General features: G+C 41.9%; 2 protein-coding genes across 5 annotated transcripts; both read left to right on the top strand.

Moving 5' to 3' along the window:
- The first annotated feature begins 624 nt into the window (after positions 1–624).
- tcerg1b (transcription elongation regulator 1b (CA150)) lies at positions 625–13,183 on the top strand. Of its 4 annotated transcripts, none has more exons than XM_069146137.1 (21): positions 625–698; positions 2,080–2,317; positions 3,075–3,227; positions 3,616–3,886; positions 3,997–4,239; positions 5,255–5,314; positions 6,402–6,602; positions 6,796–6,902; positions 7,173–7,261; positions 7,385–7,545; positions 7,829–7,910; positions 8,007–8,142; positions 8,328–8,417; positions 8,517–8,635; positions 8,772–8,922; positions 9,158–9,322; positions 9,784–9,966; positions 10,268–10,447; positions 10,634–10,717; positions 11,687–11,787; positions 12,358–13,183. In XM_069146137.1, exons 1-21 carry the CDS (start codon positions 652–654, stop codon positions 12,557–12,559), a joined length of 3,063 nt encoding a protein of 1,020 aa, XP_069002238.1. In that variant the 5' UTR covers positions 625–651; the 3' UTR covers positions 12,560–13,183. The 4 variants fall into 4 exon arrangements, with proteins under 4 accessions (XP_069002238.1, XP_069002237.1, XP_069002241.1 ...); XM_069146136.1 differs by having other exon boundaries at positions 10,613–10,717; XM_069146140.1 differs by lacking the exon at positions 5,255–5,314.
- A 907-nt stretch (positions 13,184–14,090) lies between these two features.
- On the top strand, positions 14,091–22,625 carry LOC138196256 (prenylcysteine oxidase-like). Its single transcript, XM_069146135.1, has 8 exons — positions 14,091–14,126; positions 14,224–14,451; positions 15,506–15,712; positions 15,994–16,168; positions 17,348–17,559; positions 17,913–18,053; positions 19,106–19,517; positions 20,439–22,625. The coding sequence occupies exons 2-8, from the start codon at positions 14,343–14,345 to the stop codon at positions 20,686–20,688; spliced, it is 1,506 nt and encodes a 501-aa protein (XP_069002236.1). The 5' UTR covers positions 14,091–14,126; positions 14,224–14,342; the 3' UTR covers positions 20,689–22,625.
- Positions 22,626–24,632: the final 2,007 nt, after the last annotated feature.

Below are 24,632 nucleotides of genomic sequence, written 5' to 3'. Positions count from 1 at the left end.
ACGTCACTTAAGAGATTGATGTGATGCTTTGGGTTTACTTTTTTAATGAGCTAAAGCTGCTCGAAAACCTTCGGTGTGGAGACCTGTGCAGAAACACAACAAATAGATATGGTCACGTTTCTTGAAGCCATACCTGTGATAGAATTTTCTGATTAATTATATGTTGTTAAGACGATATTGTGCAAATACTGTTATGGCTTTGACTTTTAGATATGCAAGTTTTTTTTTTTTTTTTAAATAGAGGGCTTAAAAGAAATAGTGCTGTAGTTTTCCACTGTAGGATACTACTACTACTACTACTACTACTTTTAAGTAGGGGACAAGTCTTGTTTCTACTGATACGAAGAACATTGGGACACAAAATACCCACAGCATACAAAACACCTTCCACCACCATCAACAAAATCCCAGGGGAAGAGTGGAAACATGGTCAGTGACAAGAGTCCACTTTATTCCAAACAACACCCTTGTACAGTCTGAACAAAGACATCACGAAAAATGGGACCCAAACTGACCAACGAGAAAATCCATATCCAATCAGAGCTCACGTCGCTCCGAGTAAAGTATGATTGACATCGACGCTCAGCGAATAAGACAAGTAGAAATCACGAAGGGGCGTTTCCAGGAAGAGAGTGGATACATTTTCCTGTAATGGCGGACCAGGCAGAGAGCGAGACTATCGGGTTCAACGACAACAGGTCAGATAAAAGCCGACAAAGTCTTTAAATCGACATCAGCCGAATCTAATATTAAAGACAAGCCCGCATTTGATTTGCAGTCGTTTGGTGTTGTGTTTTGGTGGAAGGGTTTGTGATAAACAATGGTGAACGTAGCCACGCCAGCTAACTAGCCCGCTGGCTAACTAGCCTGTGTTGCCAAGCGGCTCGCCTGTGTCCGACCCGCTCGTGGCACGCGGTAAACACAGACAGATGTTTTCTTCTCCTGCCGGGCTACCTAAAACTCACCGGGCCCCGGGGTTTGTGTTCACGCACAGCCGCCGACTCGTTCCTTACACGGTTGTTGACAAATTTGAGCCAGCTAGCTCGGTTTAGCTCTGTACATTAGTAAGCAGCGGCACGTCCCTCCGTCCATTGAGTGTTTTGAATGAACTGGGTTTCTTGTTAGCCTCGTTAGCAGCAGACCACATTCACTCACTTGGATGTTTGATTATATCTTGGATCGACGTACGAAGAATGAGTGTAAACATATATGATAATAAAACAACACAAAGTTATATGGCGCACAACGTAGGTTTTTATTTTATTTATTATTATTCGTGTTGTGAAGGACAGCTTTTGTGCTTTTAAGTGTAGATGGGAAAAAAAAAAAAAATTAGGCCGAATTTCTCCCAGACTGATTTCTGAATAACTTCATAATTGGCAGCCGAAAGATGCATCCGGTGTGAAAATGCACTAGTTTACAACTTGACCTTATTCTGTCAAAGAATTGATTTAAAAAAAAATAATGTTTGTTTATAAAGCACTGGATGGTTTAGGGCATCTTCCAGAGCCCTCAGCTCGTCTTGACACTGGTCTGCTTTCTGTCCCTCCCCGAGTAAAAACTAAACATGAAGAAGCAGTGTTCAGCTTTTTTCTCTCAGAAATGCATGTCTGCTGTAATATTCAGTTCTGTTAAATCCAGGCAGGAGACTTCCCTGTTTTCCACTGTTTTTTTTTAGTAAACTAAATAATGAATCATTTCTTCCACTACAGTGTGAATTTTACTCTTGTATTCTTTTCATAACTTAATTTTTCTATACAAAACCTTTTTGTTTCTATCTTAATGCTTTTTCAAAACCTTTTTATTGCTTTCACTTTTTTTCTTGATGCCTTTTTATGTTTTATGTAATGCACTTTGAATTACCTTGTTGTAAAGATGTTGCATAAATAGATCTCGTGATATGTTTTGTGTCATTATACAGCCTCACCTGTAGTTACAGTTACTTAAAGCAGTTATGCTGTTTTAGCATTGTGTTACTATTGACCATGAGTGATGATATTCTAGTGATTTAAAAAATTTTTTTTTTTTGAATGGTTCATCAAACACTGTTTGTAACTCAGTGTTATTTTGTTGTGACAGAATGGTGCAGCAGGCAGTGCGGTTCCGCGGCCCTGCTCCTGCACCCGCGCCTGCGCCTGGCCAGACCCCAGTGTTACGGGGCCCTCCACCACTCCTTAGGCCGCCGCCACCTCCTTTTGGGATGATGAGGGGACCCCCGCCACGACCCCCATTTGCGCGCCCACCTTTTGACCCCAACATGCCGCCCATCCCACCGCCAGGCAGCATGCCACCACCCATGGGACCTCCCCATCTACAGGTGTCTCTTTCCCATTTCTTTACAACATGCATGGTTTTCTTTGTGGAATCTATTAGGGATGTTCTTGCATTTCTATAGAAATATAAATGAAGTGCCGAATAATGAGGTGCTGCAGAGATAAGTAGATAAAGCTAAATGAATTCATCCGTGCTGCAAAAAGCTCTGATTTTTAGTTGCCTGAAGCTAATTTGTTGAGTTGGCGCTTCAAATAATGAGGAGACTCTTGTCTTAGCTAGACGTATGGAAAATGCATCGCAAGTAAGTCAGAATACTGTATTCAAAATAGGGCATTTCCCTCATGGAAATTGCATTTTGAATTCATATCGATCTGTGGTGCAGCCATCTGGCTGACGAGGTCTGCAAAGAAACTGACCTTAAACAAAGCTTTTGTCCTTTCCTGTACAACAACATAACAGCAACATTAGCGCTTAAAATTATACATAAAGAGAATCAAGGAAGCATTTTGCTAACTGTGTTTTATAATATCCTTGACTTGCACCATAATTTGGCTCATTGATGCCATATGACTCTCTCTTGAATGACACAATATTGATGCTCAAACTTTCCAATTTGAATCCAAAGAGTCCAATAAGTATTGACTGCTGGCTTTAGTAGTAAAGTACTTATCTGACAAGGCACTTTTGTGTACCTTACGCACTGCAGACACATTGTGGTGGAGTACTGCGTATTTAAATAGACAAAATTTATTTCTTGCAATTTGAAAGCTAAATGTCAGGCCTCTTATCTTCTTCTGCAGAGACCTCCGTTCCTTCCCCCTCCCATTGGTAACCTGCCACCTCCTCCCGGCATGCTGTTTCCTCCTGGGATGCCCCCTGTTCCTGCATCTGGAAACCCTGGACTCAACCCTGCAGAGGAGATCTGGGTAGAGAACAAGACGCCAGAGGGAAAGGTAGGAAAGTACCGTTTTTGAACTGATGCCAAGCACTTGATTGTACTTGAACGGCTTTGCAGGAGCATGTCTGTAAAAATGTTGAATTGCTTAACGGAGTCACTTACCCACTAAAAAGGATTTGTTATATTTGAGACCTTTTGTGCGACATCATGCACACAAACAGATTAAACCAGATTAAGGAAAATCTTTTGATATATCATCTAATTAAATTATTTAACACTGTATTGGAAATAGCACTTGCATTAATAGAATTAACAAAATAAATGATTACAACATAAAACCACCTCGTTATGATTACAGATGACATATGTCAGTTTGTTGCTTATATTTATATTCTGGTGACCATCTTTTCAAAGTGTCATTGTTTCTATCATCCTTGCTGCAGGCATATTACTACAACGCCAGGACCAGAGAGTCATCATGGAGTAAACCCGACGGTGTGAAGATCATCCAGCAGTCTGAACTCAACCCTCTTCTTGTAGCGGGTGCTGGGGCTGCGGGTTCGGGTGCGAGTGTAGGGGGGGCTGCAGCTGTCAGCTCAAGCAGTGTCAACACTACAGCCAGCACAGCGGTGTCAGCCTCCCTATCCACGACCGCCTCCCGCACACTCACCTCCAGTCCAGACTGTATCACCTCCCCCTCTGTGACCATTGCAGGTGAAAACACAGCCTCATATCAGCAGCAAGAATACACACATGCACACACACAAAAGCAAAACTAAATACCTTTCCTTTTTCTTTTTTTTTGGTCTTTTTGTTCCCAAAAGCCACCATTGTAGCAGACCTCACCCCTGTTGCCACAGTGACCTCGTCTGTTGCTGTGTCTCCAGTCACTGTGGTGACCGTGTCCACAGTGCCGTCACCTGTTACGGCAGTGCAGACTGTGCCGCTGCTGCCGGCAGCCCTGCCTCACAGCGTGGCCCAGCAGACCGCAACCATACCTGCCTTCCCCCCTGTCATGGTGCCACCTTTCAGGGTGCCTTTGCCAGGCATGCACATCCCTCTACCTGGTGAGAATGACACAATAACAGGAAAAGCTGTATTCCTGCTGTACAACAGATACTGAAATTAGCTATATTGCGGGTTTATTGGTCAGTCTTATCCGGGCAAATATGTACTTTTGTCCACCTCAGCCTGCCCATGTTGCTGCGTGGCTCTCTTTTGCGACTGCCTACACTGCAGCATTTTGCTTGTTACTATATAGGTGAAAATTGCAGCATATGAAAAAGGATTTGGATGTCGTGCTTATAGTGACTCAGAATCACATTTGGATTACAAAGAGTCCAACTGTAACTCTTATTTCTTTTCACAAAACATTCAAGTGTCTCTATTTTAGCCAGCTCTAACAGTCGCTGGGTAAAATGAATGTTTTGTGACACTGAGTTTTCAGTCTCTGGAAACTTAGAATTATGGTTGGATTTTTTTTTTTACTGCAACAAAAAACGAGGGGAGCCAACATACTGCAGCTCCAGTCTCTCAATTTTATGCAATTTGAATTTAAAAAATAATCTCATTCAGGTTGTGAAATGTGCGTGTTCATTGTGGATAAATCTTCTGGCTAAATTCAAATTAGATATGGCAAGGTATCGATTAGTGCCCACGGTTTTATATCTGGCGGGGAGCTTCCCGATCTCCTTTGGGATCTGTGGTGGTCCTGCATTATGCATTTACTCTTTCAGATGTGCTTTTCAACATGTTCATTTCTTTTCTTTTCATCATAACTGCAAATGCAGTTGTAACAGCCTCCAAATACATCTTCGCTTAGACTGAACACTTTGCTCATTCCTAACATCTTAAAACGCATTACAGGCACATAAATGTCAACAAGAGACAAATTATCGTCAGAAAAACGGTGATGCACAATCCAAAATTCAGCCGTGTGTTTGTCTGAGTGGGGCCACACGCGCACACACACACACACGCATGCACGCACACACACACACAAACTCTTAACACACCATGGTAGCTGATGTCTAGTGTCCTGTTGTGTTCAACCAGATACTTGCTTGTCCGTTGTTTTTGCAGGTGTAGCAATGATGCAGATAGTAGGTGCACCGTGTGTAAAGGCAGGCCCCAGCGCCAACGGTAAACACCCAGCCGCTCTTCTTTTCAGATTTACAGTAGATGGCATGGTAGTGAATGATGTCGACATGCGTCATATGGTGTACATATGGGGACCCACAAGCAGTGGCATGGTGTGGAATGCTGTGAACATGATCCATTCGGTGTACAGTGGGGAAATTTCTTCCATTCCTACAGACCGATGCAAAATCTGCAGCTTGTTTGTGATTTTACTCACAGACTTTACAGTGTTTCAGCAGAAGCTCGTTTTTAAGATGTTTTACCGGACAGCTTGCTCAAATCTAGTCTCCACCCTCCCCTTGTTTAAAACAAACTTCCAGCAAAATGTAGTCAGAGTATTTAGCTTTCGCTAAGTCATTAATGCATTTTGTTTGCGCGTTGTCCTCAGGAACTGATAGGATGTTTTTTTTTTTTTTCCCTGTAACTGGCAATGGAGAGAAGTCGTCAAATGGGCATCCTAATTGTTAGATGGGCCATGGTTGGTTGTTTGGATCAGTCATTTTTACACATCCGTGTTGACAAGCTGATAAAGTCCATCTTAGTTAGTGCAGTCCCATTAACGCTAGCTGCTGTTGCCTCCTAGCACTTCAGTAGTGTAACAGGTAGGGTTACATGTTGTGGTCATGTGGTTGTCTTCCTTTGTGGGGTGTGTGTGTGTGTGTGTGTGTGTGGGAAGGGGAGGGGAGGGGGGCACTGTTTGTTTGTTTATGTGGCTTGTGTTTGTTGTCAAATAGTTGTGTCCTCAAGACATCTTTAGATTTGAGCAGTCTCCTCTTCAAAATGATAGTACTCATTGTTTTGTTTTATTCACTCACTCATTTAATATTCTACTCTGCTTGATGAACAGACAAATACTTAGAGCGACAGCCCTTTTTAAGTTGCACTGAATCAGTTTTATTCAGCCTGTGGAGCGCTCTGTCTTACCTCTGGATTTGCTAATACATGTTTTTGATGACAAGTTGCCAACCTGGCGAATGACATCTCACACACTGATGTACAAAGCAAAGTACACTGCAGTCCACTACAACTTCTGTTAGAGATGACTCTTAGCCAACCGTTGTCTGTGTTTTTCCTCTCTGACTGATGACAGGCATGCTTCCCGGTATGGGCCCGCCTTTAGTGTCCATGATGCACCCGCAGCTGGCACTCTCAGCAGCTCCTGCCTCCATGGCTGGATCATTGCAGCTCCCCGAGTGGTCAGAGTACAAAACGGCTGATGGGAAAACGTACTACTACAACAACCGGACGCTGGAGTCCACCTGGGAGAAACCACATACTCTTTTGGAGAAAGGTAGGCAGCGGTTGCGTGGGATATTTTAATAAGATCTCAAGCAGTACAAGTGCTATGCTGTAGCTACATTTATTTTCTACTCACCAACAACTGTGTCTCTCATCAGACAAGATACACAATCAAACACCCCAAGAAACACGACTTTTAGGTACCTGACAGTGTGTGTGTCTCTTTTCCACCTCCCTGTTCTTAGAAAGAGAGGCAGAAAAGCTCAAACAGCGCCTTGCCCAGGAGGAAGCTGAGGCGATGGAAATGGAGGACGAGGAGAACAAAATAGAAAACGCTAATAATCAGAAGGAGGTATGTGAAGAGTTGAAATACCCATTGTTCAAAAAACAGACACTTCAGATTTATAAATTAAATGTGCTCTATTGCTGTGACTGTGATTAGGAAATGAAAGCATGTTGTAAAGTGTTACTTACCGGGCTAACTTACACTGTACCACATAAACTATGCTATGTTTCTGTACGTTATTGTTTATTATGATGATGTATTATAAAAGCAAAACAAATTAATGGTTATATAATGATACAATAATAGATGATGATGTCTTTCTCTGTCTTTGTTAAGGAGCCTAAAGAAGAGGAGATGACAGAGGAGGAAAAAGCAGCTCAAAAAGCCCGGCCCATTGCCACCAACCCTATCCCTGGCACACCATGGTACACACACACACGTGCGCACACCAGCACAGCACAGATTATCTCACAACTTCTCTTCATGGCAATAAATGTAAGGCTTTCTTTTTTTCCTCTTTATAATCCTTGTGTGTCTATTTGCATCAGGTGTGTGGTGTGGACGGGTGACGATCGCGTGTTCTTCTACAATCCGACAACACGGCTGTCCATGTGGGACCGGCCCGAGGAGCTGGTCGGTCGAGCTGACGTTGACAAGCACATTCAGGAGCCGCCACACAAGAGAGGTCTGGAGGACGGGAAGAAGACAGGTGTGGACAAACATACACTCACAGGCAATCAGCAATTTTGACGTTCAACACAATTGTTTTGATTACTGAGAGTAATAAGATTCAAACCAGCAAAGCTTTAAGGTAAGACACAGAGGTATATTAATGGGTTTTATTCCGAACAAGGCGCTTTTATGTTTTGTTGAATCATTGAGCATTAAGTCTGTGATGTGGATGTAAACGAAAACCACAACAGTGCTGCTATCTTCTCTTATTTGTTACGCTGCAATGTTGGTAATGTTTATTGTGTATCTGTGTGTATCAGCTGTCAATAAAGAGGAGCCTGAAGTATCTATTGCTACTGAAGAGAATCAGGATGAGGAGCCAACCAAAGCCAAAAAGAGGAAGTAAGTCTGCTCGTACTACTTTTTCTTACTTTTCTCCCTTGTACCTCTATTTTGATTCATCTTTAATTTGTGATCTCTGTGATTTCACCCTCACAGGAAGGAGGAGATGAAGGAGGCAGACTCGGAGAAGGAGGCAGCAATGGAGGCAGAGCTCCGAGCTGCCAGAGAAAGAGCTATAGTGCCGCTAGAGGCCAGGATGACCCAGTTCAGAGAAATGCTGCTGGAAAGAGGGGTAAGATACATTTTATATTTCAGTTACTACATCATTTATAACAGTCAAATGACTGATGATTTTTATGTATCTAGTAAGTTAATTGTTCTCACTCGTTGTTGAAATGCTATTGTAAAGGACATACTTCTGTATTACGTTTCTTTCCGTGTTTCCTATCTAATGCCAGTGTTTGTCTTTACATGTAGGTGTCTGCATTCTCAACTTGGGACAAAGAGCTTCACAAGATTGTGTTTGACCCACGTTACCTTCTGCTCAACCCAAAAGAGAGGAAACAGGTTCAGTTTCTTTCCTTCTCCTCGGTGTGTGTGTCTCTCTGTAGTCTTCACGCTTGCACTTTCTCACAGCATTGTATCTCGTGCTCATGTCCTCTTCAGGTGTTCGATCAGTATGTGAAGACACGAGCGGAGGAGGAAAGGAAGGAGAAGAAGAACAAGCTGATGCAGGCCAAAGATGAGTTCAGGAGGATGATGGAGGAGGCGAAGCTCACGGCCAGGTAGAGGGACAGACCGCTTTTTTATTCTTTTCTCAGTGATATTAAAAAACATTTCATTCGGGAGATGTTTGTAACTGCTCGCTTTGTTTTGAAATTTTTTTTTTTTTTTTTTTTTTTTCCAAATAAATCTTTGCAGAACAACGTTTAGTGAGTTTGCGGTGAAGCACGGCAGAGATCCACGGTTTAAAACCATAGAGAAGATGAAGGACAGGGAGGCCATCTTCATAGAATTCATCACCGCAATGAGGAAGAGAGAGAAAGAGGACTCCAAATCCAGAGGAGAGAAGGTATCACTCGTGCACACTTGGATATTAATGCGCTGTATCTCTTTCTAGAACAAGAAACGCTTTAAAGAGTTTGGCTGATTGTGATTCGACGCCTGCGCAGGGTTCTTCTGCCCTGCTCGCGTGTCTTTTAATTTAGTTACTGTGGCTGTACCGTCTGCAGGAGTGCTGCTCTGCTGCAGACCGTGTGGCCTTGGACAGATATGTAATCAGGTTTGTTGTCTGTGTTTGTTTCCAGGTGAGGCAAGACTTTTTTGATCTCATAAGTGACCAGCACATAGAGGGAGGCCAGCGGTGGAGCAAAGTGAAAGAGAGGCTAGAGACTGACCCGCGATACAAGGCTGTGGACAGCTCCGCACTCAGAGAGGAACTTTTCAAACAGTTCATGGAAAGACAAGCCAAGGTAGGACTAGCTTCAGTATTTATGTCCTTGTGTTATCTGATCTGAGAGCAGCTGTGGAGTCTTTGTTCAGTGTTAAAAAAAATAAATAAATATATATATATATATTTCCCCTCGGGGATTAATAAAGTAAATACCGACCTACCTAACTGAGCTTTGCTTGAATAACTGTTCATGTACTTTCAGAGATGAATATGAGTAATAGATTAATGCATTACTTATTGCTCTTTTTTCTCGTTAGCATTAATTGTTTGTGAGCAAGTGTTTGGAAAATAGCACGGTCCTTCACGGTCAAGACGACCGTCAGAAATACAGCATTAGTCTGAACGAAAAAGAACATTTGATGCCTCATTCACAACATCATCAGACATGCTTTGCCAATGGGAAGTGCCTCTGCGGTGCACAACATATATAATCACATAACAAATGAAAGTCACACAGACCATGTGTGTCACCCCCTGCAGAACGTGGACATTGAAAAGGAGCGCGAGTTGGAGCGGCAGGCTCGCATCGAGGCCAGCCTCAGAGAGAGGGAGCGGGAGGTGCAGAAGGCCCGATCGGAACAGACCAAAGAGATCGACCGAGAAAGAGAGCAGCACAAGAGGGAGGAGGCCATTCAGCATTTCAAAGCTCTCATGTCTGACATGGTGAGGTGTCCTGCTGCTTATTTTATTTTTTTTAATTTTTTTTTAGCTCCCTCCTTTAAACACCTTGATTTTTGCGGGTCATCAATTTGTCGCTTTCCGCTTTATCACTTGATTTGTTACATGATTGCAGGCGCGGCTGTATATACCTTCTGAGTCAACACGAGAGATTTTACATCTACATTTGTAACTGCTGCGGTAGTCACGTGGGATGTTTTGATGAGACGTCGTTCCCGTTGAACATTCAATTATATTTACATTTTTCCCCGCTTCTAAAATGTGTTCTTGTTTATTCATTGCTCAGGTACGCTCTTCAGATGCGACGTGGTCGGACACGCGTCGCAACCTGCGGAAGGACCATCGCTGGGAGTCGGCGTCGCTGCTGGAGAGAGAGGAGAAGGAGAAGCTGTTTAACGAACACGTGGAAGCGCTGGCCAAGAAGAAGAAAGAACATTTCAGACAGCTACTGGACGAGACCAGCATGGTGAGATGTAAAGACGGGTTGCCTGTCATCTGTAACATGCAGTTAGTTTTTGTGTATAACCAGCATGGCTACAGTTTATTGTGTCACGTCCATTTATTGGCTTGATCAATGATTTTGAATGTGTTGGGTGAGCAGCTCTGACGTTTTCTGTTATCTCGATGACAGATTCTTTCCTTTGGGTTGCAGATCACGCTGACAACTACATGGAAGGAGGTGAAGAAGGTCATCAAGGAGGACCCTCGCTGCATTAAATTCTCCTCCAGTGACAGAGTAAGATCTGTGTTGTTTTCTTTACATACTTATAAAGTGATAGAAGTCAACAGTCAGTTTGACTATAACTTACAGGAGTTTTGTGACTTTGGTGCAAAGTGGCGAGAAAGGAAAAAAACAAAGCAATATACCTCGTTTAGTTAAACTGACGTCTGAGTATATCACAGTTTACTGTGGGATGAAAATTCATTGTTATTGATAATGGTTCAGAGCACTTGAGGCTTTTCTCACTATTTTCAGAATTTTTACAAACAAACAATCTTGGAGAAAATAATCAGCAGTTTTAAAAATCATTAGTTCAATCAACAGTAAAATCCTCTTTTTACATTAGTGTTGTTTTATTTATTTTCACATGGGAGACATCTTGGTGTCAAACTGTTCAAAATTTCAATTAGGCCTTCAGTCAACGTTTGTTCAACCAAATCAAAGACTCGTCTGTTTTCCTCCCTTTAAGAGTCGTAATCGATGATAATTGTGAAACTTTGTGTACTGTGATATTGTCTGAAATCATACAGTTAAAAAAAACTCAGTAAAAATACCGTTGCAACCCTTCTGACATCAGTTGTCAACATATCCTTGTTATAATTACAAACATTTTCAGCTCAATACACTCTGTTTTCTCTTTTAATATCTTAAAGAACAACAACCTCTCCCTTTAAACAACATCTGTAACCTGTTCCACATCTGTTGGGGCAGCTTGATCAGGTTGAACAAAAATACGTGATGAATCAGGTCGATTCCACTCTTAACTAAAATGACTTCAGTCAGCCTGAAGAGGATTTTTAACTGAACATATCAGACTACTATCATCTGTTGAAATCCAAACCCAGTTCTGAATTCATCAAGGTGGTTGATGTTTGTATTTGAGACGTATCATGATGTATTTAATTTTGTTGTAACATATGTCAGTCGTAACACACGTGCATTTTATGGAGTTTTGATGTTTGATGTGTTTATCGGTCTTTGTAGAAGAGACAGCGGGAGTTTGAAGATTACATCAAAGACAAATACATCACAGCTAAGGCTGACTTCAGAACCCTGCTGAAGGAGACGAAGTTCATCACTTACAGGTCGGCACACTCACTTTTACATTTACATAGTCATTACCAAAACAAGTGGCACCAGCAAGCAGCTAAGAATATTGCAGGTTGTTTTGTTGCCCAAAAATAGTAGAAATTCTAACCTGTTATATGACAAGCTCAATTGTTACTATCTTGAGCAGGTGGTGAGACAAATATTGAAGATAGAAATTGATTACATTTTTTCTTATTTTCATATTTCTGCGCTTAACGCAGGCCGTCATTGTAATTAAGGACTTTCTTTTTAATGGTTTACCTGGTTAGAAAAAAAGGTGACATAAATAATAACTTTGTTAAATGATTGGAAAACTCTCATACATGCAATTTGATTTGTAGCTGCAAACGTGTTGATGTACTGTGAAATGTAATTTCACATATCTCATTGCATTTATAGACTGTCTCATGTATTTTAAGCGCTGAGCAGTAAAAATATTGGAAATTAAAAGTAAATTATTTATTCACAGTAGAAATGAGATCTAATGAAGGGCCCCACTGAGGATACTGTTCATGGCGTCGCCATCCGGCTTCTGAGCGCCTTCTGTCCGTCTCCCTTCCCCTCAGGTCGAGAAAGCTGATCCAGGAGTCAGAGCAGCATCTGAAGGATGTGGAGAAGATCCTTCAGAACGACAAGCGGTACCTCGTTCTCGAGTGTGTGCCCGAGGAGCGCAGGAAGCTCATCATGTTCTACATTGAAGACCTAGACCGCCGTGGCCCGCCGCCTCCCCCCACCGCCTCTGAGCCCACCCGGCGCTCTACCAAGTGACCAATCAAAAGTATCCTCTCGGCCAGTGCCCTACTCCTCCTCGCCCTCCCTTTGGCCAGAGCATGACATCCCCTCAGCACCCCATGAACCCCGCCCTCCAGGCCCACGGCTGGCCTCGAAGTGTAATCGCTGGGGGTTTTGTTGCTTAGAGATGTACCATAGAGATGAACGGTTAAGGTCTCTGTGTTATGTCGCCTCTTAGCCCTGAAATAGCCCTGCATTTAAGGCAACAGCGGGGAACAGAGGTTACCTGATCTCAAGGTGACCCTTGACCCCTTCCCTCTGACCACGGTAGAGGGAGAGGGATAGTGATAAGGCTGCTGCCTGAGCAGCAGCACAGGTGTAACATAGCTGATGTAAATGAAGTTGAGTGTGTGTGTGAGTGAGCCTGTGTGTGTGTGTATGTATGTATGTATGTATGTGTATGTATGTGTGTGTGTGTGGTGCGCGCATGTGTGAGTATGTGTGCATGTGTCTGAGGCGTCCTTAAGCCTTACTGCTCCACTGTGCCAGTCATTGTTTCAGCGGCTCAGTGTGAATGTTAGTTTCTGCTCAGTGGTTTACTCCGATGTCGCAGCAGTTTCTCTGTTGAACAAAATAAAGGCAACTTCCACTGTTTTTCAACATGTGGTGCTGTGGATTCTTTTAAATGGTTATGATTTAAATTAGCCTCCATGTTTGACTACTTTCAGGCTTACAGCGTTGCGTTAATAAAACGGAAACATATTAGTGTATAAGGTCAGTGGTGGGAAAATACCGAGTACATTTCCTCAAGCATATTTTTGAGGTACTTGTACTGTACTTGAACATTTGATGCCACTTAATACTCTCACTCCACGACAATTTGAGGGCAATATTGTGCTTTCTATTTCACTACATTTATTTGGCAGGTTAAGATGAAGATTTGACAATGGATAATATAACAAGTTGAAGATCAGTTTTTTCCAACCTTTTTGGCTTCTGAAAAAAAAACCAGTTTGTGGTCAGGGTCACATTTCAGATGTGGTTAACGGCCCCACCAAATAGAGATTTTTCCCTCTATGTATGCTTTAATTTAATTATTGTTTGCAACATCTCAGCAAAGATTAAAGGAAAAGGTAAAAAAAAAAACTCAAAACAAATTTGTGGATCAGAACTTTGTTTTATCTGATGACCCCTCAGGATGTATCTGCTGTCCCTGTATATAAACCTGGATATAAAGTGGTTCAAACCTGCTCCACCTGCAGCAGTTACAACAGTTACCTGCATCCCAAACTGATGCTTCAGTATAAATAATCTAATGATATCATATATAACAATATATCAGTCAAAATGGGACCAAACTAGTACTTTTACTTTAATAATTTAACTACATTTTACTGCTAGTACTTTTACCCGAGTAGGATTTTTCATGCAGGACTTGTAATGGAGTATTTTTACATTGCTGTATTGGTACTTTTACTTGTGAATGTGGACGTGAATACCTCTTCCACGCGTTATCTGCGTAGACGGCTCTGATTGGTCGAAAGAAAGCAGCCATTGAGATCACGTGATATTGCCGGACGTGAACGTAAACCGTCGTTTATCAGTGGGTTGATCTGCATCATCATCATCATCAATCAATCAAGCCATCCTTCGTGCAGTGTCTTCAACTCATTCATAACTTGAGCTTTGTGACATTACAGCGACAACCATCCTACATGTGATGATTTGAGCCCGGGAAGATAAAAGAGGAAGTGACTTCAGGATTTAACGTGACGGCCGGTGAACTGCTCCCCGCACGTCTCTGCTCCGCGTCGCCGCTATGAGCGGCTCTCTGTTCCCGCTTTTGGCAGTCGCGCTGGCAGTCTGGTCGGCCGTCGGAGATCCCGAGGCACCGGCTCATGTCGACGGAGCCCCGCCTTCGAAAATAGGCAAGAAAAGCAGCGTGTTTGAGGTTAAAAACGACGTAGCCACCTTGCGGAGTGCTAACGTTAGCCTCCGGTCTGAGGACGGGACGGGACGGGACGGACCCGAGACATGATGTTTCGAGACATAATGATGGTTCATTCAGTTTTAACAAGTAGACATTTAATTCGCGATTTTGTTCATGCTATCTATACACGTGTATTCCCGGAAACCATATTTTCTTAGGCAGCTAATATTTTGTAAATATTTTTGCAGTTGGATGTGATGTTATTTTCTTTCCTTTTCGGGGTTGTCCCATATATTCAAAATTACTATCCAAGTAATGAACATAAAATGACTCGGATCGAGCCATGGTTGGAAGTAACGGGCCCTGCGACAGCCCTATTTCTAACCTGTCCAGCTGTTCACAGTTGGCCAACACACATCTTTACATAGAGTCACCTTACTGACAAGTAATGCTTTTTTTTTTATTATTATTATTTTTTTTTAATTTTTTAAGCATACACCATCAGGATATAAACGTGTAAAAAGTACAAGATTATTCGTGAAGACACAAATTCAGGGAACATCCCAACGTGACCAAGTGCTGAAAGATTTTTTTTTTTTAAAGTGGGATTAAAATCGAATTTGTTAAAACTAACTGGGCTGCAAATATCTTCTCCGTTCAGCATTTCAGAGACGAAGACAGCAAGTGTCCAGGGATGCATTTTGTTTAATACATTGCTCTTCAATTAACTGAATATCAAAATAGAAGTAGATACCTTTTCAGTTTTACATAACAAATTCAGCGGCTCAGTGTGAATGACAAAAGTTCAAAAGTCAGAAGAATTGTCGCAGCTCTGCTGTAGATATAGCGCACGACTGAAGCTACAAAATAAAAGGAAACAATTATCACTCTTTAATCCCTCAGGTGTGATGAGCTACCATTTGTAGTGAAACCATGTCTTTAACCACCCGGATGCCCCCACAGTGAAGGTCATCTTCATTAGAGTTCAGACACATTTTACCTCCAAACCCCACTCTGAGTTCACGCTTTCTCTCTGACTCCCGGTGCTCCAGCGGTGGTCGGGGCAGGGATAGGAGGCAGCGCCACGGCCCATTTCCTGCGGCAGCACTTTGGCCCCGAGGTCCAGGTGGACGTGTTCGAGAAGGGTGAGGTCGGAGGCCGTCTCGCCACTGTAACCGTCAACCACAATGACTACGAGTCCGGAGGCTCCATCATTCACTCCCTCAACCTCCACATGCAGGAGTTTGTCAAACAGCTGGGTGAGTTGATTAAACAATAACACAAATGATACACAAAGCTCAAAAGGCCAATATGTCCTTTTCAGGGTATTCCTAATGGAAATGACTGGTTGAATATTGAAAAGTCAAAAATGAGTTAAAAAAAAAAAAGGCCGTAGCTTTTTATTCCTCTTCCTTCCTTAAAATGAACAGGTACAATTTAACTGTCAAACAAAATAAAGGAACACATCCTCAATATTTTATTCTTCCCTGTGTGTATCTGTCCTGGCCTTTTGTGTCGTTCTGTGTTCTCTACTCCTTAGGTTTGAAGTATCGTCGCAGCGTGGCGGGAAAGACGGCAGTTTTTAATGGCGAAGAGGTGATTTTGGAAGAGACCGACTGGTACCTGCTGGACTTGTTCCGGCTGTGGTGGCGCTACGGTATCAGCTTCATACGCCTGCAGATGTGGGTGGAGGAGATTATGGAGAAATTTATGAGGTATGCCAGAAACGTGAATTCCCTGTTTGCTGTTTGGGCTCGGCAGCCGGCTAGTCGACAGGATGTTGGTGTGGTACAGCCAGAGCCTCCTTGATGCTCGTGTGTCAAGGACCTGTGTTGTAGATGTCCAACACTTGGAGCCTGAGTTGAACTGCTTCGTACGTTGTATTTTCTCTCACCTATTTCTGGTGTCAGTAATGTTACTTTATTACTCAAGAGAGTATGAAGCTGGTGTAAGTGTGCTACATTTTTTACTGATGCCCAAAATAATTTCTTTTTGATCAAGCAAAGTCATTCTGGCTTAAATCTTTTCATTCCAGAATTGTTTTTGTGTCACGAAGTGAAGAGAAAAGTCAGTAAAAACAATTACTTAAGGCAGAATACTATCTTCTAGTATTGCAGTCAATGACGAAAGCCTATTTATTACTCCCTCTGCTTGAGGCATCTGAAGCCGTAATCACTGCAAAACCTTGACTCATTGTGTGACTTTCTGAGGGCTGCATAGATATAGACAACAATCTGCCTGGAATTCACCGATGGAAAAAGCCACTGTTACAAGATTCCAGCTCTCTTTTACCCGGCGTACGTATGAGCAGGTGCATTTGGAGAAAGCCGCTTGACTTCAATTTCCTTACACTTATTCACTGACACAGGCGGCTGATTGGTCGGCCCTTTAGAGTGGCTAGGCAGACGTTAAACAAACAGGGTTTCCAGACTTTAGTCCCAGTGAAGAAAACTAAAACTGTGAGCAATAGTCTGTTTGAGCCTGACTCGCTCGCTTCATCCTCCAAAAACAACAAAGTAAAGTATAAAACTCCAGAATTATATTTCAGATAGTGTCACACATGAGTTTCAGATATGTGTAACATATCGGATCTTTTGTTTTAATTGTGTGTCCTTGACTCAGTTCCTGCTTAAACAGGCTCAGATTTCATACCTCCTACTATAACGACTTCTTTTTCCTCCCTCAGATTTGTTTTTCTTACGTTCTCCTTAAGTCAACCGTGAGTCTGTATATCCTTCTGTCTGTCTCTTCTTTGTTATGCATGGAGGATTCATACAGTATGTCCACGAATAAATCTGCCCACTGCTTTAGTAACTGACTACCATAATTAATAATCAATCATTTGTTGTGTGTGTGTGTGTGTGTGTGTGTGTGTGTGTGTGTGTGTATTAAAGGATCTACAAGTACCAGGCCCACGGCTACGCCTTCAGCTCGGTGGAGGAACTCCTGGACTCTCTCGGGAGCAGTGGCTTCATCAACATGACCCGGAGGCCGCTCTCTGATTCGCTGCTGGAGCTGGGTGTGTCGCAGCGCTTCATTGATGAGGTCATCGCACCTGTCATGAGGATCAACTACGGACAGAACGTCAGCATCCCTGCCTTTGTAGGTCAGCTGAGTGTGGAGAAGTGAGCGGTTCAGGAGGGCGGGGGGATGATGAGTTGGAAAGTGGCAGGAATAAGAGTGACAAGACAAAGGCTGCGGTGGGGAATTTAGGGCCAGTTATGAGCTGCACATCTACATCGCTGCTGATGTAGGTCAGTAGAGACGAAAGGAAGAGAAAAGAGATGCAGGAGACGAGGATGGGAGGAGCTGGCAGTCGAGAATAGAAGAAAGGAAAGAAAGGTGAGAGGAGGGGGGCGGCCTGTGGGAGCGAGAGGAGGAAAGTGTGTGGGCAGCTGATAATTGGTTTATGGCACTTGGCGCTTTCTCTTATGAGTGAGCGTGTTTGTGGTGTTTCAGGCGCTGTGTCCTTAGCTGGTGCCCAGAACAACCTGTGGGCGGTAGAAGGAGGCAACAAGCTGGTGTGTTCTGGTCTGCTGAAGATGGCCAATGCAAAGCTGGTGCAGGCACAAGTCACCTCCATCTACCCCATCCACTCAGGTACTCCGCCCCGATGTTTCCTGAGCGGGATCATGTCCAGCTTCCAATCATTTTCAGGGCTGGTTCTAAGCAGAATATTAGCTCTTTTACACAACAGGAACCAAGAGGAGAGAGAAGGGAATGACATGAAACAAAGCTCTGTGGCTGGAATTAAACCAGCGACTCTCAGGCATGCGCCCCGATGTGGTGTCCGAATTAAACAACTTAAGCTACTTAATTATTTAGATAAAAAAAAAATGGCAATTAGAATATAGTGCGTGTAAATATTGGACATTTCTATATTCTTCCCAAATGTTTTAACTAAAAAACTTTAAAAAAAAATATTTTTTTTTACGGTTTTTTTGAAATTATGGAAACTTTTCTGAAAATGGTGCAATAGGCTTGAAACCACATATTCACATTTTTGTTCAAAGTAAAACATTTCAGCGCTAGAAATCTAACAGCAATGATTAAATTTCCCAGAGAGAAGTTTAGTTGGGCCTCGCTCGTCCAGAACGCAAACAAGATCTGTTTGTTATGTAAAATCCACAGCTGAACAGCACAAGTTCAGGTTTAAGTGTCCTCAAAAACAGTTCCCGGAAATTTAGGAATTCACTAATTGAAACTTGAGTAAACATGGGTGTTTCATGGGAAGTGGGTGCATTAAGGAAGTCATTTATCACTAAAGAATGTATGCAATGCATTCAACATCCCAGGCTGACCTTATTTATCTACTTCAGGATATACAAGTGTGGATTACAGCAGTTGCATTTTGGCTCTTGTATACAAATGTAATTGAAGAATCCGTATTTGCAAAAAAAAAAATCATCTTATGCTTACACTGTTGTTTACCATCTGTCATCTTCACGTGTACAAAAGTGATTTTTCTTCAGCTTTTGTAGAATATATGCGCACTTATCATTTGAATGTGTTAACAGTTGTGTGTTGGCACAAATATGGGAGATACTTTTGGATGATAACTGTCAGTGGACTCCAGTGGACTGATGTAGAGGGGTTTGTATCAGAATCATGTTGTGTAGAGTTGACATTGATTTTGTGTGTTTGTGCTACAGGTGAGGCGCTCCAGTATGAGCTGACCTTCACCACAGCAGCCTGGACGGCGACAGACCTCTATGACATCGTTGTGTTGGCGACGCCGCTACAGGCCAGTGTCGGGTCTGAAGTCCAGTTCAAAGGTTTCACGCCTCCCTTTGACCAGCTGCCCGGAAACTACCACAGCACCGTAGCAACCATCGTCCACGGTTACCTCAACACCTCTTTCTTTGGTTTCCCCGACCCCCGCTTGTTCCCCTTCGCCAGCGTCCTGACAACTGAGACACCCGATCTGTTCTTCAACAGCGTAGCTAGCGTTTGTCCCGTCAACATCTCAGCAGGCTTCCGGCGCAAGCAGCCGCAAGAGGCTGGTGTCTACAAGGTGTTCTCACCTCAATCACTGGACAAGGCTCAGCTCAAAACTCTCTTCAGGTCGACCATTTTATTTTCTCGAAAACTAATCATGATGAAAATGACAGGATGTAATTTGCTATTATTTTTATGGCAGCATAGTTTGCAGATTATTTTCTCCTCTAATCGTTTGGTCACAATCAATTCTAATTATTCTAGATCCTGAATATAAGACAAACAAAACAAAATGTTCACATTCAGAAAGCTCAAACCAATGAATTTCTGTCATTTGTCTTTATAAAATAACAAACAATTGCTTAGTTATCATAATGGCTGCTGATCAACTGTCAATCATCTGATTATTCAGTCTGACTCCTGTATTGACGAGCTAAAAACTCTTCTCCATACATTCAGCTCATTTGGTGCGATAGGACAGTAAAATGATGTTTAAGAGGACAAAGAGGCAATGTGCTGTTATCATCTAAATGCTAACATGCTAATATACTGATGTTTACAACCAATGTAATAATGTAATGCAAAACATAGCAATCTTCAGCATCTTAGTTATCATCTTACCAAAGCACTGGACAAAGTGAGTTTGACCTGATGATTGTTGGAGATGAATGAAAAGTAAAGGGATTCCCAAAGTTGTTACAAGTCATCCTGATTTTAGGTGATTTTATGTGCAAAATTACACAGCAGTGTGTCAAACAGTTTTCCATCCAGTTCATCTAAATGTCATATTAAACCAACAAAAATGTTGGCACCACATAAAACGCTATATATCCTCTTCAGACCATAAATATCTGTCCACAAGCAATCCATCCAATAGATTTAGTTATTTCAGTCTGGACTACTACAGCTGATAGACAGGCAGTGTTATGTACAGCGCTAGTGTGAATAAAACGCAGATCTTCACTCATTGCAACAGTTATTTAATGTGATGACAAACGAGATATATTTTCCAAAAATCCGATTATCGTTCTTTACTCTAAATTTTAGGTCGTACTACTCGGTGCAGGTGACAGAGTGGCAGGCCTACCCACGCTACAGCAGCAGCCAGGGACTGCCACCTGTGGAGCTGCACCCCAATCTCTACTACCTCAATGGCATCGAGTGGGCCGGCAGCGCCATGGAGATGAGCTCCGTGGCTGCCAAGAACATCGCCCTGCTGGCCTACCACCGCTGGAACCGTCAGACGGACATGGTGGACCAGAAAGATCTGATGCATAGGATCAAGACGGAGCTATGACCTGGTCAACTGAAAGCTAAGATGCTGTTCTGCCAAGATGCGCATTGAAGGGTTTGTGGAAGGAGGCCGAGGAAGGGTTTCTGGGTAATTATGGGTCTTGTGCAAACATTCAAAGTCTCAACTACACATGGAGTTTGTCTCTCTGCTGAATTTTGGGCCGGAAAATGTTTATATTTGGATACTATCTTAGTGTATTTGGATACACAGCCGTATAATATATTACTTTTGTTACATACATAAAAATACAGAGTCAGTGAGAACTACATGTATGTTGATCCTGATCTGACACGATCTGCCATATTCCCAGTAAACCTAAACATATTTCAAACTGAAAACTCAAATCAAATCAAACCTATTTATTAAAGGTGACTGAGGTCCTGCACCAGTCCCCAAAGGCCAGTTTGATTTCGCTGATTGTTTTGTTCTCTGTGCCAGTGGCATTGCGGATAAATGAGATATGTTGGTCGGGGTTTCATTGCCAGAGCTGATTGGTGGTTTTCATCCAAAAATTCTGCCGCAGGAAGCTTTTCTTTGGCAGGAAACAAGAAAACCAAGCAACCAGCTGATGTATACTGTTTACTGTGAATGGACTTTTAGAAGACTGCTTCTTGAGTTGCTCGAGGTGTGCATGAACATAATTTAATAGACGTTATCAGTCTAAGGTGACTGACAGTGCTCTGTGTAAATATACGATCCCATGTCCAAGCCAAGAAAACAAAAGAAAAAGACACGAGAGAAATCAGTGCAGATTTATACTGTCTGTATACATAAAGACTGGTCATGGCCCTGCTGTTGGCACCAATGAGATCCCATTAAAGTAATCGCAGTAGGATTTTAATAAATTAATAAAGTAATTATTCAGTGACTCATGGTAGTGGCTACTGGTGCTATGCTCTGTTGCCCCTTTCATCAGACTATTTCATTATCTCCCCTTCCTGCTGCTTTTGTTGCGTAATCCAGCGGAAAGAATTTTTTCCGGGGAACAGAGCCAACCAGCTTTCACACTGGACTGAATAAGAGCAGACGACAGATCTGCTGCTGCTGCTGCTGCTGCTGGTGGTGGTGGTTGTGATGACACTTATTCCCTTGCTCTCTCTCTCTCGAGCTTTAAAGCCCTGCTTTTCAAATAAGGACTGTCATCTTGTAAAAACACATATAAAGAAGTTGGACATTTACTTCCAGAAATGACAAGAGCTAAAAAGATGGTTGGATGACATGATAAGAAACCACTGACTGTTCAATGTCCTCATTGTGAATTGTTTTATGAATTTATAACAGTGGATTTGGGCTGAAGTGAATTTCTGGATTCAGAAAACATTAAATGTTGTCACCTGAAAACCTGCAAAAGGCTTCAGCTGATGGATAATGTGATTGTGTCATGTGATGAGGAATTGCCACATCCCTTTAATCTGATGAAATTGTTTTCAAAAAGCCTGCAGTGGCGTCAGGAAACGATGGCGGGCGAGCTGAAATGAAGACTTAAGTTCTGAACAGCAGACTTTTTTCTGAAATTGGAAGTTTTCAGTCAGCAGCAGCTTGTGTACATAAAACAGTCATATATTTGTAGCAATAGTACCTGTATGATGTGCGGTAAAACATAAATGCACCCAGAAAAATCCCCGTTCAAGGGCCGCTTAATGACTTTTTAGGAACTTTCAGTTGTGCCTCACAGTTTGTCATGAATGAACTGGTCCTAACTCAAGGTCCACTTGCCGTCTTTTTATGGATGTTGCATCAGCATCTCAACATACAAACCAAAATAAACTGTTTAATGACAAAACGTTTTGTCAGATTACGTTTCACTGTCCACATCCAACCACTGTTGCTATACAAATGTATACAAAGTACGGCACGGCGTGCCTGATGCACATATTAAGGCAGCTCATGAATGATTTGCATTTTTCTGACTGTTATCAGAATAAACGGATTGAATTGTACTGTATTGTTAATTTTGTTTTTTAAACAAGCGCACTAACATCCTCTAATTTCAATCACACACTCGAGTTTTATTTCTTCTTCAGTGATAATTACACAAAAGGAAACTGACTTGTTGAAATGCTCTGAGTCCTGGAAAACAATGCTTAGTTTTTCTCTGCAGGTGTCATTTGAAGTACTTTATTTATTTATTTATTTATTTATTTATTTACTGAAACAGAAAGAAAAAGAAGTAATGTGTCTGACAACATGATGCAGTTTTCATACCACCATGAAAATACTTATTTACATTGAATTATTCTTTTTTTTGTTTGTTATTAAAACGACCACATCTCAAGAAAATCACCTGAGGTTCTTTTATTATGCTCCAAGTTTCAAACTGTGACCCACAGATGCCCACACTATCCAATAAATCATAATATTGATCAAGTCCCCAAACTTCAGAGAAGTGTAGAACCAAATCACAGGAGTTCCCCTTTCTCTGAACTGCAACCCCCCCCACCCCCACCCCTCCCCATCCCCCTCACTAGGAGATCACATAACTTGATGTTGCAGTCTGTTCATTCATCAGTGAACACATTGAGAATGTTTTATTATTATAAGATAACTTTATATATCACACAGAGATAAGCTGAAAAAAACTGTTTTAAGTGCTGATGGAGGGCTTTAACATAGTATCAGTATGTTATATATGTCTCTTCATCACAGACATTTTTTGAGACAATTTTTTTTAAAAACTTTGAATAATTCATGTTTTTTCTGTAATTTAAAAATGATAATCATAACATAAACCAATTTACATGTAAATCAACCATTATAGTTTTATTTCTTCAATTTCTCTGCTGTATTTGTGTGTATAAACAGCAGTAGCAGCTTCATACCAAGATAAATTCACTGAATAATAAGTCAGAACTGTATGCCCTGCAGGAATGTCACACAAAAAAATGAGCTTTAATTGATAACAGCAGTGTTGAATGGAAAAACACAAGATCCTTTGGAGATGTCGTGAATGTTTCACTAGAATCTCACAAATTCCACAGACCTTACACAAACAAACACACACAATCCAGATTTCATCCCTTTTTTTTTTTTTCCTCTATCTGTTCCTGTTAGCCTGATGGACAGACCACTGTTTGTCCCACTGAGGGGTGTGTGTCTGAGCCGCGTCACAGGGGACTGTGCTCTCATAAACATGTAAAGAACCATGATCTCCCTTTCTGTCAACAGCAGGATGGAATTTGTAGTTTCTTCTGAAAGTTCCCCTGCATCTTGTGATGTTCTTTTGTTCACTCGCTCAGCTGCGTCTGTTCGGCCTGAACCAATGCAGCTTTCAGACCCACGACATACTGAAACTGAAAGAGATATGATGTTTCAGCATCTCTCGTTTGCCTTCTTTCTCTAAACGCTTCAGGCGTCACTTCTTCACTCTTTTCCACAATTAATCTAAATGTTTAAATTCAATTGGAAATTTAAAATGTAGTTTTACCTATTTACTTGTTGCCAGTTTTGGGGTATGTTGTTGTCTCAGTTGGTAGTAGTCCTGGAGTCAGAGTTTCTCTTTCCAGTGAAAGTGGGGGCGGGGGCTGCCTGGAACAGCTGCTTATTTGCCCCCCTAGAGAATTTCTTTTGGACCGATCTCAATGGAGCCTTATGTTAGTCACTTTATCTCAATCACAGATGATTACTTTTAATGCATTTTGTCCCAGCTTTCCACTGGCAGAACTCTGCTCCTGTGAGTATGCACTACTTTATTTATTCTTTGTCAACAACATTGAAGTTATTTAAGGCTCTTGATTCTTAAAAAAAAAGAGATGTTTGTTAAAATGGGCTGTTTTTTTTAAGTCATGTTTACCAAGTTATGCATTTGATTTGTCAGGCATTAACTAATGTGTGCAGTTTCTCATTTTCATCTTACATAATCACTGCTCAAACATTTAAAGAAACTGTCAAAGAGATCAATCTTCTGTGTTCAATGTGCTTGATTGGGTTTACTGTTTACATTTAGTGCC

This window comes from Embiotoca jacksoni, unplaced genomic scaffold, assembly GCF_022577435.1.
Source record: "Embiotoca jacksoni isolate LCO1_2020_lvr unplaced genomic scaffold, fEmbJac1.0.p SCAF_13, whole genome shotgun sequence".
In the NCBI taxonomy this organism is placed as follows: Eukaryota; Metazoa; Chordata; class Actinopteri; family Embiotocidae; genus Embiotoca; species Embiotoca jacksoni.
This window is presented reverse-complemented; position numbering and strand designations above follow the sequence as displayed.

Coding starts and splice junctions, on each gene's coding strand:
- LOC138196256 (XM_069146135.1), top strand. CDS start 14,343: ATGAGCGGCTCTCTGTTCCCGCTTTTGGCAGTCGCGCTGGCAGTCTGG. Junction 14,452..15,505: donor AGCCCCGCCTTCGAAAATAG/GCAAGAAAAGCA, acceptor CCGGTGCTCCAG/CGGTGGTCGGGGCAGGGATA. Junction 18,054..19,105: donor CATCTACCCCATCCACTCAG/GTACTCCGCCCC, acceptor TTTGTGCTACAG/GTGAGGCGCTCCAGTATGAG.
- tcerg1b (XM_069146136.1), top strand. CDS start 652: ATGGCGGACCAGGCAGAGAGCGAGACTATCGGGTTCAACGACAACAG. Junction 699..2,079: donor ATCGGGTTCAACGACAACAG/GTCAGATAAAAG, acceptor TTGTTGTGACAG/AATGGTGCAGCAGGCAGTGC. Junction 3,228..3,615: donor ACAAGACGCCAGAGGGAAAG/GTAGGAAAGTAC, acceptor TCCTTGCTGCAG/GCATATTACTACAACGCCAG.